The sequence below is a fragment of the Electrona antarctica genome (genome assembly GCF_951216825.1).
Source record: "Electrona antarctica genome assembly, chromosome: 13".
Lineage (NCBI taxonomy): Eukaryota > Metazoa > Chordata > Actinopteri > Myctophiformes > Myctophidae > Electrona > Electrona antarctica.
The window spans coordinates 12809733-12826264 of NC_136794.1; the positions used below are offsets into that span (position 1 = coordinate 12809733).

At 44.4% G+C, this 16532-nt stretch overlaps 1 protein-coding gene across 1 annotated transcript in view; it reads left to right on the plus strand.

The window, feature by feature from the left end:
• The window catches only part of kcnh3 (potassium voltage-gated channel, subfamily H (eag-related), member 3), a gene marked incomplete at its 3' end in the record, with an annotated part of 142523 nt that overhangs the window by 113304 nt on the left and 12687 nt on the right, over window positions 1-16532 (plus strand). Inside the window, exons 9-10 of the mRNA XM_079517649.1 lie at window positions 5339-5538; window positions 7681-7930. Coding sequence (XP_079373775.1) covers window positions 5339-5538; window positions 7681-7930 — 450 coding nt within the window. The remainder of the gene's footprint in view (window positions 1-5338; window positions 5539-7680; window positions 7931-16532) is intronic.

A 16532-nucleotide genomic window follows, 5' to 3' on the forward strand; every position in this document is an offset into this window, starting at 1 on the left:
CAACCTCCGCTGAGGAGGATCAGGGTCCAGCCTGGCAACCTCAACCTCCGCTGAGGAGGATCAGGGTCCAGCCTGGCAACCTCAACCTCCGCTGAGGAAGATCAGGGTCCAGCCTGGCAACCTCAACCTCCGCTGAGGAGGATCAGGGTCCAGCCTGGCAACCTCAACCTCCGCTGAGGAAGATCAGGGTCCAGCCTGGCAACCTCAACCTCCGCTGAGGAGGATCAGGGTCCAGCCTGGCAACCTCAACCTCCGCTGAGGAAGATCAGGGTCCAGCCTGGCAACCTCAACCTCAACCTCCGCTGAGGAGGATCAGGGTCCAGCCTGGCAACCTCAACCTCCGCTGAGGAAGATCAGGGTCCAGCCTGGCAACCTCAACCTCCGCTGAGGAGGATACTTTGATATGCAGTGGCAGAAACCTGTTTGAGCAGGTGTTGTTTTGCTACTGTAGTTTAGGTTGAATTATTGAGTTTTGCGTTAACTTACAGTTTGTCCTAAAAATTTGATCAATAGTGTAAATTAAGGATACCCATGCATGCAAACACAGGTGTGAATGCATAATGCATGCACTCTTGTTTCACTAGTGTTTTGTGTTTTATGCTTACTGATGTTGTTACTACAACACCTGCATTTCCCCCCCAGGGATCAAAACATATCTTTCACACATGTGTGCACACACATCGAGTCTGTTCATGGTATTGCAGAGCTCACGTTTGTTGTTTGCTGCTATTTTCGGGTTTTTTCATTGATTATATATTTTAATACTATTGTGATTTGCAATCTCATCACCCTTTGATTACTGTAATGTCTCGAGACCGTTCATCAATTTGCAATGAAAACAGTTTTTCAGAGAGAGAGAGAGAGAGAGAGAGAGAGAGAGAGAGAGAGAGAGAGAGAGAGAGAGAGATATTGATGCAGGGTTTTTTAGGCAGTGGATGCACTGAGGCTTCAGACCCCTCTGGCCTCGCTGCACACTATAAATGGGCTGTGAAAAACGAGTACGAACCTTCCATCTCTCTTTCACACCCGACATCCCTTCACCCACATCCACCCACCTACTCACTCACTGTCCTTTCACCCACATCCACCCACCCACCCACCCACTCACTCACTGTCCCTTCACCCGCATCCACCCACCCACCCACTCACTCACTGTCCCTTCACCCTCATCCACCCACCCACCCACTCACTCACTGTCCCTTCACCCTCATCCACCCACCCACCCACTCACAAGAACAGGACACATTAGTCATTTACACACAATCACACAGTGATGATTTGCGCTGTCTCTATAAAGGGTCCATTTCACTGCAACCTAATGGTCTGGTCCAAGCTGCTAATGGATGTTATATAAGTTAACTCTGTACCCACTGCTGAACTACCACCGTTTCAGAGGAACCATGCAGCTAATGTGACAAACACACCCAAAACTGCCATGACTTCTGGATGTTTGGCTGAAAATAGCACATGTGTGTAAGCACACGTGTGTTTGCGTTTCCCTTGCATGTATGAGAATGGTTTGCCAACCAGAGGGGGGGGGGGGGGGGGAGAGAGAGAGAGAGAGAGAGAGAGAGAGAGAGAGAGAGAGAGAGAGAGAGAGAGAGAGACTGTAGAGCAGGTGACAGGTCTATTTTTCACAGCTCCATTAGTGATAATGGCTCAACAGCACACAATTAACCTGCATGCATGGATTTCTGATAGTGGGCATATTGTCTCTGCTGTACCTCCTTGAGTGATAGATGGTTTACTGTACCTCCTCTTTTAAATGTTACCATATATGATTTGCAATTTAGATATTTATCAGACACTCCTTAATAGTCCTTATCCAGAGCTACTTACAAGTGCAAGGGCAGAGTAAAGGCCATGAATCCTAGTCAACAATCAACAGGGTAAATGGACATGTAATTAGAGTGCAAAGAAAACAATTAAGTGCTACAAAGTAACTAGGATACCAGGTAAACGACAAACCCAATCTGGGTAGCCATTTGAAAAACAAATGAAAAACAGCACCGTCTTAACACTTAAGCCCTAACCACACCAAAAGGGTCACCATGTAACTCCTTGGGTCCAAACGGTTGCAAGGAGTTAACGCTAAAACCGCCTCAACCCTTTGGTGTGGTTTGGGCCATTGAATTCCATGCGTTGAATCACTAGGGTCAATCACGTTGAATCATGGGTCAACGTGCAACAAGACATAATATCACACCGCACGATTAATTAAACCACTATCATGCTATAAGTAAATAACATTCTTAGCATTGTGGTTAAAGCAAACAGTATGTCTATCTAAAGAACATAACATTATGTGAAGTCTGTATAGTATAATAACTAGCATGGATTAACAAATAGGTGACAAGAATGGACACAAGGTATGAGGAGTGCTATGTGAAGACATGCGTTTTCAGCCTGAATCTGCAGTCCTGACCGCAGACCTCCTGTGGAGGTCATTCCACAGCTTGAGAGCCGTGAGAGAGAATAGTCTAGGCTGCGGCAGATACACTCACACATCCTGTCAGTAGTGTAAAGTAACTAAGTACATTTACTTAAGTACTGTACTTAAGTACAATTCTGAGGTATTTGTACTTTACTTGAGTATTTCCAATTTCCAATACTTCTGCTTCTACTCCACGACATCTCAGAGGCAAATATTGTACTTTTACCCCACTGCATTTATTTGACAGTTTTTAGTTATTAGTTACTTTGTTAAATTGGATTATCATACAAAACATACAGCCCTATATACAGTTCGGCCATTCGAAAATAGCCGATCTACAATCCAGTGACCTCCACATCATGATCGTAGAGGAGAAGTCATTGCCCCCAGCCCCCGTCATGCTGGTGCTGTCTACAGATGGAGTGCTTTGTCCTTTCACCGTGGTCAACTTCAAGACAATCTTTAAATTGCAATATGGGTGTCATGTCCTGGGTCTGTTCCCTGTTCCACCACTAAGCTCTGCTCTCCCCTTCACCCCTGGTGAGTCCTTGATTGACAGACTGGGCTCCACCCAGGTTCAGCTGTGAGCTGTTAGCCTAATGACTCAGCTGTGAGCTGTTGGCCTAATGACTGCAGAGACTATTTAAGACTGTCAGTGTTTGCTCTCTGTTCTGCTTCATTCTGTTGTCATGTTGTGCTGTTTGTATGTTATTCCGGGTCCTGAATTTCACCCTGTGAGGTGTACCTTATTATGTTTTGACTTCAGTAAAGTCTTTGTAAACTGTCCTCCTTGGTTCCCTGCCTTACTTTGATGTGTTCTGCATTTGGGTCCAACACACATCCCAGGTCCTGACAATGGGGCAGGTGCAATATAGCAAGATTCAAAAAAGCTCAGAAAAATAGTAAACATAGCTGATATACAAATTCGCAACACGTTGTTGGAAGTTGTATGTTGTAGGTCTATTTCCACTATTTTTGAAGAAAAAGATTGTCTATGGACAAAGACTAAAAGTAGGGAAAGGTTCTCTATGATTGTACTTCCTAAACACACAATACAGTTTTTTTTAATATATATATATATATATATGTATTTTTATTGATTTTCTTTCTTTTCTTTTTACATATAAGACAAACAAGACTGACACAAGACATAACACACTTACAACACACCAGATAACACACCAGACTATAATGCTTAGTAGAGTAACAGACCTATATTGGATAAATAGTAGTACAACAGTATAAATACAACAACAAGTTTTGAAACATTAACAAAAAGTTACCCAGAGGAGTCGAGATGACTCATAATAGGGCCCCATATGTGTCCAAATGTTGCTAGACTGTTCTGCCCATTGCAACGCAGCCTCTCCAAGTGTATCAAGGATACAAATTCGTTAAGCCATCGTGAAAAAGAGGGTACAGTAGGAGTCTTCCACTCATTCAAAATTATTCTTTTAGCTACCAGTGTACCTAACATGAGGGTATGAGTATGGCAGCGCAATACTGGAGCGTCTCTGGAACGCTCTCCCTCAGGATGTCAGAAATGCACACTCCCTGGAAATATTTAAGTCAAGGCTAAAAACATTTTTTCTATACACTACGGTTCCGCTTAGTTTTAATCAGTATGATTCATACAGCTATGCACATTTTACCATGTTTTACTATGTTTTTTATTGCTATGCTATTTGTGTCTTTGATTTGTTTTTTGATGCTGTAAAGTGCACAGAGACCCCCTGGGGTGATTTTGTACTATAAATAAAATAAACTGAACTGAACTGAGCGCAAGGGAGGCAACGGAGCGACCGAACAGAGCAGCTGGAGGTTCTGGAACGATGTTACTACGGTATACTCTGCTGTACCATGCAAAAATCTTATGCCAAAAGGGAACAATCTTTGGGCACGACCAAAAGGGGTGACCCAACGTGCCTTGGGACATCTGCCACAGACGTCAGAGACAGTTGGATACATTGTGTTCATTTTGACCTTGGAGTAATGCAATCTGTGCATTATTCTAAACTGGACAAGTTGCAATCTTGCATTAACTGAGCCAGAGTGGATCCTCCTCAACCCCTCGCTGCAGATCTCATTAGTCAAATCTACACCAATGTCATCCTCCCAGGCAGACTTGATATGGTTTGTTGACATTCCGTCAACAAACAATAATAATTAATAATTTAGAAAATAGCGAGAGTTGTTTGGATTTAGGATGATGGTTCAGGAAAGCATAAAAGCTGTGTTCTTGGGGAAAAATTTCAAAATTGTTAATACAGACACACAATACAGTTTAAGTTAAGTCTTTTGTAAAGCCTTGTTTTAGCAAATGCATCAGTATACTGTACATGTGACTAGGTTGTGGATATCTTAATGTATAATGTACATTAACACAGGAGACTATTTCAATGTTTCTCCACACCTTGGGTTTACTACAAAAAGAACATTAAAGTATATTAGAAACGGTAAACAAGCAGATGAAATGATAATGGATTAATGATGAATTTCCTTCACAATGCTTATAGCCGTCTCCTAGCTCTGCTCTCCATACAAATAGCAATGCACAAATGTGTGATTTCATGCTGGACACAAGTTACCTTTGTTTTTATTGGACTGTCACCCTGGCCACCATAACAAACACTCACACACACTAAGGCCTGAGTCACACTATTGAGACGGCTGTCTTGTCCGTGTCTTGCGTCTTGTCCGTGTTTAATGGCCGCCCCAATGCATTTCCAATGGAAGTCACATGGTTTGACAAAACATTTTTGTTTGATGGCTGTGTTGTGCCCCCCTCCCCCGCATTAAACAAAAATGTTTTGTTAAACACGGACAAGACACAAGACAAATGTTGTATGCATGTTGCAACAGTGTGAGTGAGGCCTTAACCCCACTTCTCCTCCCGTCTCCCAGCACTGATGCACGCTGTGGTGTTTGGCAACGTGACAGCCATCATTCAGAGGATGTACTCGCGTCGATCCCTCTACCACACACGCACAAAGGACCTGAAGGACTTCATCAGGGTCCACCGGCTGCCCAAGGCCCTGGAGCAGCGAATGCTGGAGTGTTTCCAGACCACGTGGTCCGTCAACAATGGAATAGACGTTAATGAGGTAAGGTGGAGATGGACAACATGCACGCACAGTCAAGTGTGGGTCCTCAGTGTTCATTTGATTGCGTTCAAATGTACCCATATGGGTTAACCCATTTTGACCTGAAATCAGATTCTAAAAATGTCTTCTACATCCTGACAGTTTTCTGAAAAAGCTATGTTTCTATGTCAGTCGTTCTTCGATTTTTCAAAAATAGCAGACCTACAAGCTCGTAGCGCGCCACTCGGTGGCGCGCTATGAGCTTGTAGATCTGCTATTTTTCAATAGCTAAAGCATAACATAATGCTAACACCAAAAGGGGTTCCCGCCCAAAATGGGTTAAATATGGACCCAAATGGACCCTTACACATCAATTATTCCACTCTTGGATTGGGGTGAGTCATGCCAGCGAACAGGTGAATTGACCGTGTCCAGAGGCAAAGTGGTAGTGTGGGAGGAGGCGAGCGGTAGGGGGGGGGGGGGGGGGGGTCTGCTGTTTCCTAATTGCAAACAGTTGTGAGTCATCATGATGCAGAGAATCCCGAAGGCGTAACATCCATATCAGTTACCGATTGGTCAGACATTACACATACTGCCACATTCAGTTTGGCTTATCATTACTGAACCGTCTCTTAAAGGACGACGTCAACCCATGTTTGTTCAATCTATCTTCATATAAGGTCCTCACTAATGCTCATGATAAAATGGCACCATAATGAGCATTCCAGCGTTCCAGTTTAAGTTCTGTGCATGTATGTGAACATCCGTGAACACTGGGTACGTTTACATGAGGTCTTTCAACCCCTCTTAATTCCGAATAGAAGTTAAATCCTATTAAACGTTGTCATGTAAACACCTACAAAAACGTAAATCCGAATGAAAATGCTCGATGCGATTTAAAAACCATTCCGATGTCACTGGCCGGATTATTCCGATGTTGAATGCGATTGGCCGAAAGTTGGACTCATGTATACACTGCTTCGGATGTAAATTCATTCTGGTCTTTCTGAGCATGCTCATTTCCAAGGCGCTCCAACTCCAAGGCGCTCATATCCAAGGCGCACCGAGGAGTTTGCACATAGAGCGCGTTATTTCGTGCATTTTGCAGATCCGAAATACACAAAAAAAACGTGGAGCAGGCTGCAGCAGCAGTGATGATGATCCCCCTGATCTGTGAGTGTTCAAAGATCCAACCGTCCCGAGTTGATGATCACTCTGATAATTTTCAAACATGTTTGATAGGCCTATAGGTTATATAGCCAGCCTATATGTATCTGGATGCCTCATGCTACTGTAGGCTAAGTGCATCGGGGGACTCACAGAAAGACGGAGGAGAGAGAGGACGAAATTCCGTCAGTCCGCTGTTCAGTAATCTCTCTCACACACACACACACACACACACACACACACACACAGTCCCAAGAATACGCTATTATCGCTATAATGTCCATCCTCTCCCTTTAAACTTTTATAGGCTATAACTTGCCTATTCCAAGTTGCAACCAAAACGTCATGAAACATAACGGCTTTGCAGTTTAATTGGGACATGTTGTCAGCCTGTAGATCAGCGCTTACTTACACAATGTACGTGCATTGTGCAAAGACGAATCACAAATAAAAAAACGATGATCACCTTCCCAGCGGAGAAGGGGAGCCGCAGCGGGTGGGGAATAAAAGACGGTAAACATATACGCCCGCCCCTATCCAACCAGAATGAAATGATGGGATTTCAAAGTGAAAGTATCGTCTTTCACATAATGAATGAACTGCCTATATTTTATGTGTCCAACACGTGTCCATCACGTGAATTAACATGAATCATGTCTTATATCACATCTCCTTGTAAACGCTCATTCGGAATGACCATTTCCCATGTAAACACGCAGCAAAGAACATTACTTCGGATGTATTTTATTCGGAAGTATTTATTCGGAATGATCAGCCTGCATGTAACCGCGGCCACTGTTGATCAAAACAATCCTGTTTTTGTTTTTGAGTGGTGCTAGCCACTCCTATAGACAGCTATGTGTGTCCCTGGCTGGCTGTGTATGTCTCTGTGTCCGTCTGTCCATTCGAGTATGGAAATAGCGTTTGTTGACCACCAAGTGTCACTGTTGCGCAGCCTAACACACCCACCCCTCCCCCACCCCGACACGTGCACAGCTGCTGAAAGACTTCCCTGACGAGCTGCGGGCAGACATCGCCATGCACCTGAACAAGGAGCTGCTCCAGCTGCCCCTGTTCGAGTCGGCCAGCAGGGGGTGCCTGCGCTCCCTCTCCCTCATCATCAAGACGTCCTTCTGTGCCCCGGGGGAGTTCCTCATCCGGCAGGGCGACGCCCTGCAGGCCATCTACTTTGTCTGCTCTGGATCCATGGAGGTGCTCAAGGACAACACGGTGCTGGCCATACTGGGTAGGTTCTGTCTGTCTGTCTGTCTGTCTGTGTGTGTGTGTGTGTGTGTGTGTGTGTGTGTGTGGGAGGGGGGGGGGGCAGCTCCATATATGGAAGATCTAAGGGTTTGAAGTCAGACATAGAGTTGCTGGCCGGCTCCATATATGCAGATCTAGGTGATGATTCAGTCTTCTCCATGTATGGCTATCCAGGGTTTGATTAGTGTCGTGATCTTCAAATATGGAGACGGCCGTATACAGTATGGAGCGTGTCACGAGGCGTGACGGACTGACGGCCATATATGGTGGCATGAAGGAGTCACTGACGGGGTCACTGACTGGTTTTGCAGGATTTCATAGTAATCTGCGACCTACCGTTGCAATAACACACAGTCACTATGTAAATGAGCATCGCGCCTGTCTCAGACATGCTCAGAGCAAATTCAGCCAGGAAACTCAGTGCAGTTGCTGCCGGCCCTCCCGCCTCAGCATCACGACCACATGATTCACTTCATCCAATCATTCCATCTTCATACCGTCTATTTAACCCATTCAGGCCTGATGTCGAAATTTAAAAAAAAAAGTTTTCTAAATCATGAAGATTTTCGGAAAGATTTGAGGCACATTTTAACGATTTTTCAAAAATAGCAGACCTACAAGTTCATAGCGCGCCACTCGGTGGCGCGCTATGAGCTTGTAGATCTGCTATTTTTCAATAGCTAAATTATAACATAATGTTTAAAACACCAAAAGGGGTTCCCGCCCAAAATGGGTTAATGGTTAATGTGGTTAAACACTAACGTGACATGGATGCGTTCCAGGTCTCAATGGATTAAATTGGAAGTTTGCACTGCTCAATCTGCTTGCTTGTTTGCTGCTGCACTGATACTGCTGCGCTGCTGCCTGCCTAAACCTTTGCTGCTCACCCTCCTCCACCCCAGCTACCACCTGTCGTTTTGGATCTGCTGTTTAGGTACAGGGGATTCAGAGTCCCTATGCTCGGGACTGATGAGCTTGATCTCTAAAAAGCAGATCCAATTCCAAACCAGAATAAATATATTGCTCATTTTATATTCAATAAATATATATATTCCATCCATTCTTGAGTTGTCCTGACTGAAGTATTATTGCCTATAGCCTATTTTTCAGTTTTGATGGTTCCAACAAGGAGGAGGGTAAAAATGTGATTGGTGGAAACAGCCTCCAAAAATAGGCTGTAATAGTGGAAAAAAACTTCTTAGAATTTGTGTGATAACGAAATGGTTATGTACTCTAGGGGTGGGGGGTGGAGGGGTAACAGTCCATTTCCTGAGAGAGATAGCGAAGAGCCTCATATATCTTTACATCCATAGAGAAGAGTGACTGAACTTATTGGACACTATATTGTACTATAGGTTAATGAAACACGCTGACACGTCCCTGGATAATGTGTGAGCCAAGATGATCAAGTAAATACATAATGAAATTAATGATGACCTTTAGACCCACGCCATGAAGGAGAGAAAGCGAGCTGTAATGGAAAAAAGGTTCTCTGAGATTGAAAACCAACCTAGGGGGGAGGGGGGGGGACGACGACGACAGCCAAGCTAATTTCACAGTGCCGAGAGCGGGAAAATGTAACGACCTGATCTGGATTGAGGTGGAACTGTAGTTAATGATGAGGGGCAGATGTGTGCTTAATGATGAGTGGCAGAGATGAATGGATGAAGGAGGGAATGAAAGGAAAAGGTCAAGGTGGAAAGAAAGAAAGAAAGTCAGGAAAGATGGATGGATGAAGGCTATAAGTCTGTGAGTCTGTCTAGTCTGTCAGGACGGGCTGTGAGAGAGAGATGATAAAAATGGCTGTTTGTTCTCCCTCGTTCCAAATAGTTATCAACAAAACAAAAGTGACAGATAAGCAGATTACACACACACGTGCACACACGCACACACACACACACACACACACACACACACACACACACACACACACACACACACACACACACACACACACACACACACACACACACACAGTGTAGTAGTTTATACCGAGTAATCCCCCTATACATTGTGAAGGCGTTTTGCACTTAGTGTAAAGGCCTTTTCAGACGACCGACTAGTCACGTCTAGTCATTCATTTTCAACGAGAGGTGTGCGGTTTTTTTTTTGGCCCGCATTTTCCGCGGTCCCGTGAAATTGCAACGCGCGTGCTCGTTTCGTGCATACGCCTTCGGGCGACTAGACCTGGATTGTGGTGAGCTTTCTTTTAACCCATTTTGGGGCGTGAACCCCTTTTGGTGTTAGCATTATGTTATGCTTTAGCTATTGAAAAATAGCAGATCTAAAAGCTCATAGCGCGCCACCGAGTGGCGCGCTATGAGCTTGTAGGTCTGCTATTTTTGAAAAATCGAAGAACGACTGACATAGAAACATAGCTTTTTCAGAAAACTGTCAGGATGTAGAAGACATTTTTAGAATCTGATCTCAGGTCAAAATGGGTTAACCCACGCTGCGTGTCCCACGCCCCTCATGAGCAGACCTGCGTCACTCGCTCCCCGTCTGCAAAACACTTCGCAGCGCTCGTAACGCTCGACGCGGCAACTCGTGGCCCTTTGTAGGGCCGCTCAGTGGTGTCTCCCGTCCTCAAGTTGGGTGGAGACGGCGCCCCTCCGTCACCGTGTATGGGGAGGATTTCAGCGTCATATGTACGGACTTTGGGGTTTTCTAGGCGTGTATGTACGGAAATGCAATTCCGTGCTATTTCACCGTGTTTGGTTGAGACTGGGTGAGCCAAGACGAGGCGTTCAAAAGAACCTACCGTACTGTAGCTGGAGAAACCACAGCGCCTAATAGTTCTGTCTACTGTGAGATCCAGAAAGGACTTGTTGGATGGATATAGCATTTGTTGAAGCCCAAATTGTCATTTTGTGGTGGCTCTAGAGTATTAAAGCATGCATAATTAATATTAATTATGAATCTGTATCAATGAAGTGAATGTTTTGCACACAAGGCCCCCCGTGCCTGTGTGATGTGTCCCAACATCCTATTCCTGTGTGTGTGTGTGTGACTGTGCGTGCGTGCGTGCGTGCGTGCGTGCGTGCGTGCGCGCGCGCATGTGTGTGTCGGAGGGAGGGAGAGACAGTCAGACAGACATATAATCTTGTGTAGCTGAGACTCAGCTACAGAGACACACATACACAGACAAAGAGGGGAAAAGGACTGCGTAAGATGACTTCCCACACACAGACAGTGTGTGTGTGTGTGTGTGTGTGTGTGTGTGTGTGTGTGTGTGTGTGTGTGTGTGTGTGTGTGTGTGTGTGTGTGTGTGTGTGTGTGTGTGTGTGTGTGTGTGTGTGTGTGTGTGTGTGTGTGTGTGTGTGTGGGTGTGAAACACACATCACAGCTGCACGGTCGTTTCATCTCACCCCGCTGTACAACATGATAGAAAGTGTTTGGTGTTCACACCTCATTTAGTCCACCGACTCGCAGCTCTGGAAAAATCCTTTTCCCATCCATCCATCCATCCCTTCTACAATAATGGTATTGTAATCGTCGTAATCTCAGCTGCACTTCTTTTAACCGTTCAGTGCCTCCCCCACCACCCCCCCCACCCCCCACCAAGAGTAGTGTGCCAAGAACAGGTGTGTGTGTGTCTGACCGTGCTGACTTGACAAGGTCCAGTGCAGACCAGCGTTCCCTCTGACCTTCTGACGCATGGACAGACACAGAGGCTAGGCTTAGCGTGATGGATAGATGGTACGGGTCATTATACGGAACATGACTGCAATTTCACTTTCATTAAGAGGGGCAGCACATGAGCTTGTGGACGATCGATCCATCATTCAGTCATGTTGCATACTGTACTTTGCCCACATATTTATGAGGCCCTCAGAGAGGAGGGCTTTGTCTTCATGGTTAATGCATAGATGAAAGGCAGGTAGTATAATAATAGTATTAATAAATAATATATAATTATTATGTATGTGATAAATGTATATCTTTCTCCTTCTCAGCTCTCTATACCATGCAGTCAATGGTTTTGATTGACGAGCGTTTAAGTCATTAGATCAACAGAACATATAATGAAAGGCTATTTTCCAGCAGCCATGAACCTTGGTGTTGTCCTGGACAGTCAGCTCTCGTTCAAAACTCACATCACAGCGGTCCTGTAGGTTCACACTCTATAACATACGACGAATTAGAACGTTCCTCACCCAGGAATCAGCCCAGCTCCTAATCCAGACAACAGTCTTGTCAAAACTCGACTATTGTAACTCCCTCCTTACTGGCCTACCGGCATGTGCACTTAAGCCTCTCCAACTGATCCAAAAAGCCGCAGCTCGCTTGGTCTTCAACCAGCCAAAATTCTCTCATGTCTCCCCCCTGCTCCGCTCCCTCCACTGGCTCCTGGTCGCTGCCCGCACAGAATACAAAACTCTGATGCTGGCATTCAAAGCAACCAAAGGTATGGCTCCCCCATATCTTGCAAGTATGATTGAACCCTACAAACCCTCCCGCGCACTCAGATCAGCCAACGCAGGGAAGCTGGAAGTACCCTCACTAAAAACGCTGGGACAACGCTCCACACGTCCCAAGCTCTTCTCCCTTCTGGCTCCAAAACTGTGGAATGCACTTCCCGTTGCAGTCAGAACTGCAGCATCACTCCCAATCTTCCGCCGTAGTCTGAAAACCCACCTTTTCAGACTCCATCATGGCCCATAGCACTTACCCTACCCCCTTAGATAGCATTTCTGTAGACTTAGATATCATTTGATACAGACTTATAGCATGTTATGTAGACAGCACTATAATTGCATTGTATGTAGTCATAGCACATCATAGTACATATGTATAGCATAGTATAGTATATATGTATAGTTTATATGTATAGTTTCATTATATAGATATTCCACTGTTACGTTCTTAGCTTACGGTACGCATGTTTCATGATAAATGCTTTTTATGTGATGTATTCCCATGCTTTTTTGTTCTTGCTTAATGTAAATCGCTCTGGATTAAGAGCGTCTGCTAAATGCCTAAATTGTAAATTGTATTTTAAGAAATTGATATTTCAAAAAGTATTACTTGAACTCCAAGACAGACTGCCTAATAAGACATATGCCTACATTTGTGATACAGTTACAGAATTAATCAGTATGTAAGTTAATAGGTGGCATAATAAACTGCAAAAGAGCTGTTTCCACCTTTCCATTCATGGACTGAACTAACTCATTATAATTTCAGTGATTTTACATACTATTCTCATAATCATTACCCCCTTCACCCAGACATAGGCTACAAGGTCAGATAAGCATGATTCATAGTAGGATCGCTTTGCTGCTAGAGAGGAGGACATTTTAAAACTTTTAAAACTTTTTAAACTAGGCAATCTACATCGGCACGTTGTGAACTTGTAGATTAGCTATTTGAACTATTTTAAAATGTATAAAATTGGGATAAGCATATGCAAAATATAAGGTGCTTACCCGCTTGTTCCAAATTTTAATGCAATGCCAACTGGAGCCCATGCACCGGAACAATGTTTTTTTTATTTTTGAGGGGCGCTAGCCCCTCCTATGTCCAGCTTTTAGTGTATGTGCACAAACTTTGTCCTACACAAACCTTAAATTCCCATTGACAATGAATGGACAATTTTACGTCATAGTGTATGATGACGTCATAGTGTACGCCATGATGATGTACGATGATAGGAGCGCCCCTCACTTCACACGGGTGTGATTTTTTATATTATAAAGCGGTATGATAGACGGTATGATATGGGACCTGGATGTTGGATAGGGGGCACTGGCCCGAAACACTGCCCTAACCTAACCCTTTATATAAATCACTTCCATTCCAAAATGTGGCATTCTTATACTTAAAGGGCTAGATGGGCCTACTGATGTTGATGCTGTGCAACAGAAAACACAATCATATTTCCTCTGCAAACCTCCAGTAAAACATAGCCGGCTAACAGAAGAGGTTTTTCTCAGGTGTGCTTGTTTGAGGGTTAGGGTGAGAGAAAGAGAGCGAGGCAGGGAGAGAGGTTTTCAGGAGGTGCATGGCAAGGATAGATGCACATGTCAGTTCTTCAAAAGATCACGAGGCATTGGATTGATGATAGTGTAGGTGTGTGCAGATAACCCTTCCTGCGTCTGTCTGTGATGTGTGTGTGTGTGTGTGTGTGTGTGCGCGCGCGCGCGCGTGCGTGCGTGCGTCCATGCGTGCGTGCGTGCGTGCGTGTGTGCGTGCGTGCGTGTGCACGTGTCTGTCTGCATGTGAGATTTCTTTTCAAATACCAAGCCCTCAGCCCATATATTTGATGTTGGACATCTCACACACATACACTCGCGTGCGCACACACATGCACGCGCTCACACACACACACACACACACACACACACACACACACACACACACACACACACACACACACACACACACACTACACACACACACAATACAGGTGTGCGCACACATGAGATGCACATCAATGAGAGACTGAATGCTACGCTGCTGCCGGTATTAATAATGGATACACATTGCATTATTAAAACACCCTTGACTATTAATGCTCAAATGTGGAGGGAGGGACGGCAGGAACCGTGGCGAGCACCGCAAACTATCCACAGCACACATGATGGAAGCCTACCATGGGCCTGTTCTAGCCATCACTGTGCTACAGTATTATGACTGGCGCTGTGAAGGGGAACGTTGGCATCATCATCGTCATCACCGTACAGCTACAGCGATGCTGACAGGTCCTGACACTGCTAGGGTTTCTGTTGTCGGCACAGAGAGAGAGAGCGCTACCTGAGACGGGAAGACAATGGCTTAACGCTTGAATATTCTCAACAGGAGAATGGTGCTAGTAGTCATTTGTGGTGATGAGGTGTTTCGGATCGAGGCACTGGAGATAATAATGAGGGAAAATGACACTGGTGGTGATGATGATGATGATGATGATGATGATGATGATGATGATGATGATGATGATGATGATGATGATGATGATGGCAGTTCCTGTTATGGGTTCTCAACCTGTGGTTTTTGGTTGGTCCCAAAAAAAAAACAAGAAAACAATACTGCATAAAAAGTAATCAACATACTATACTATAAAACTGGTGAAAAACTGGCCAAGTTGTCAAATAATAATAATCTGTAGTAATAGCCATACATTATGCTTCTCAGAATCATTGATGTTGTTGATGTGAGGTTATATTTCAGACGCACACGCTCATGGAGGGTACACAATCAGATACACAATCCATCTCCTGCACACGCAGCTCAACATTTCTCTATGGTCATTATTGAAAGGTTTTCCTGACATTGTCAGGGAAACCTGACAATGTCATCTTCATCTCTTTGACAAAAACGACCAACTGTGGAAAAAAAAAGAAAAGTGCATGGAACTTTATTACAAAAGTACAGATAAAGGAAGATTATACAGTATGTGAAGATGCCACCGAGCCAAATTAACTCTAAGTACGAGATTTCTCGTACTTTCCCTCTACACCCGTTGTCTGCTAAGTACAAGATATCTCGTACATAAAGCTTTATATCAAATATGAAACAGTTTCGCCGAAAATCTACTTTTAACTCTGGCCCGGTGTTGCTAGGCAATGCCTTGCTTACCCCCAGCACCAGGATACGTGTGCGCGCGTTCAAAGTAGGATCCTCTTTGGCTGTTATCTCTGAAAGATGTGGCGCTGTCCGAGGTGATCAACATCTATCCGAGGTTCGGATGTGATTTGTGATTTTGTATCGCATCGCACCCGACATGTTAACGTTTATGAAAGATAAACATTGTGAGCTACTGCTGACATTAGCCGCTTTTTACAGTGGTGGTCTCCAAGCCGGGAAACCGGAAATGAAAGTACCAAAATATGGGGAAATAGCCATGGCAAGGCTTACCTACCTTCTGCTGCCACCTAGTGGCAGATAAAGAATTAAGTACTGTAGTGTAGAAGAGAAGAGAGAGCAGCTGGAAATGTCCATTAAAACAAGACTACAACGTTATTCCGGGGCAGACTGAGTGGGGACTTGCTGCATGCACCGGTGTGGGAGGTGATATGTAGGAAGTGGTGTGTGTCGTTTGCAAATCATTATGCACTGGGATTTGCGTCTACCAGCTTATAGCGAGTTGCGTGTTCATTGCTATTTTTGACACGTTTTCTTTTTTTGGCAGAAGCAACACCCAGACAGACATCTCAAAAAAATAAAAAGCAATTGGCTTCATAATTTATGTGTTATGCTTCTCTGTTATCAATATAGTACGGATGAATCCCTCAGGCTGTAAGGAAACAAATGAAGAGATAGATGTTGGCAGAGAGACAGGACAGACAGACAGACAGACAGACAGACAGACAGACAGACAGACAGACAGAATTCTCGTATCTGACTTGTGTTTTGTGAACCTGTTAACTATGAGTGTTATGAATTATGTTCTGTTGTAAGTAGGATAGGCATGTATAAGATTTCAGCTTCTGCCTATTCCTTTTGATCATCATGTTTTGTAACAGCTTCCATTCACTGTTGTAAATATTGTATTTGAAACTGAAGGATGATCAAATAAACTAAACTAAGACGGACGGACGGACGGACGGACGGACGGACGGACGGACGGACGAAGAGAAGAGAAG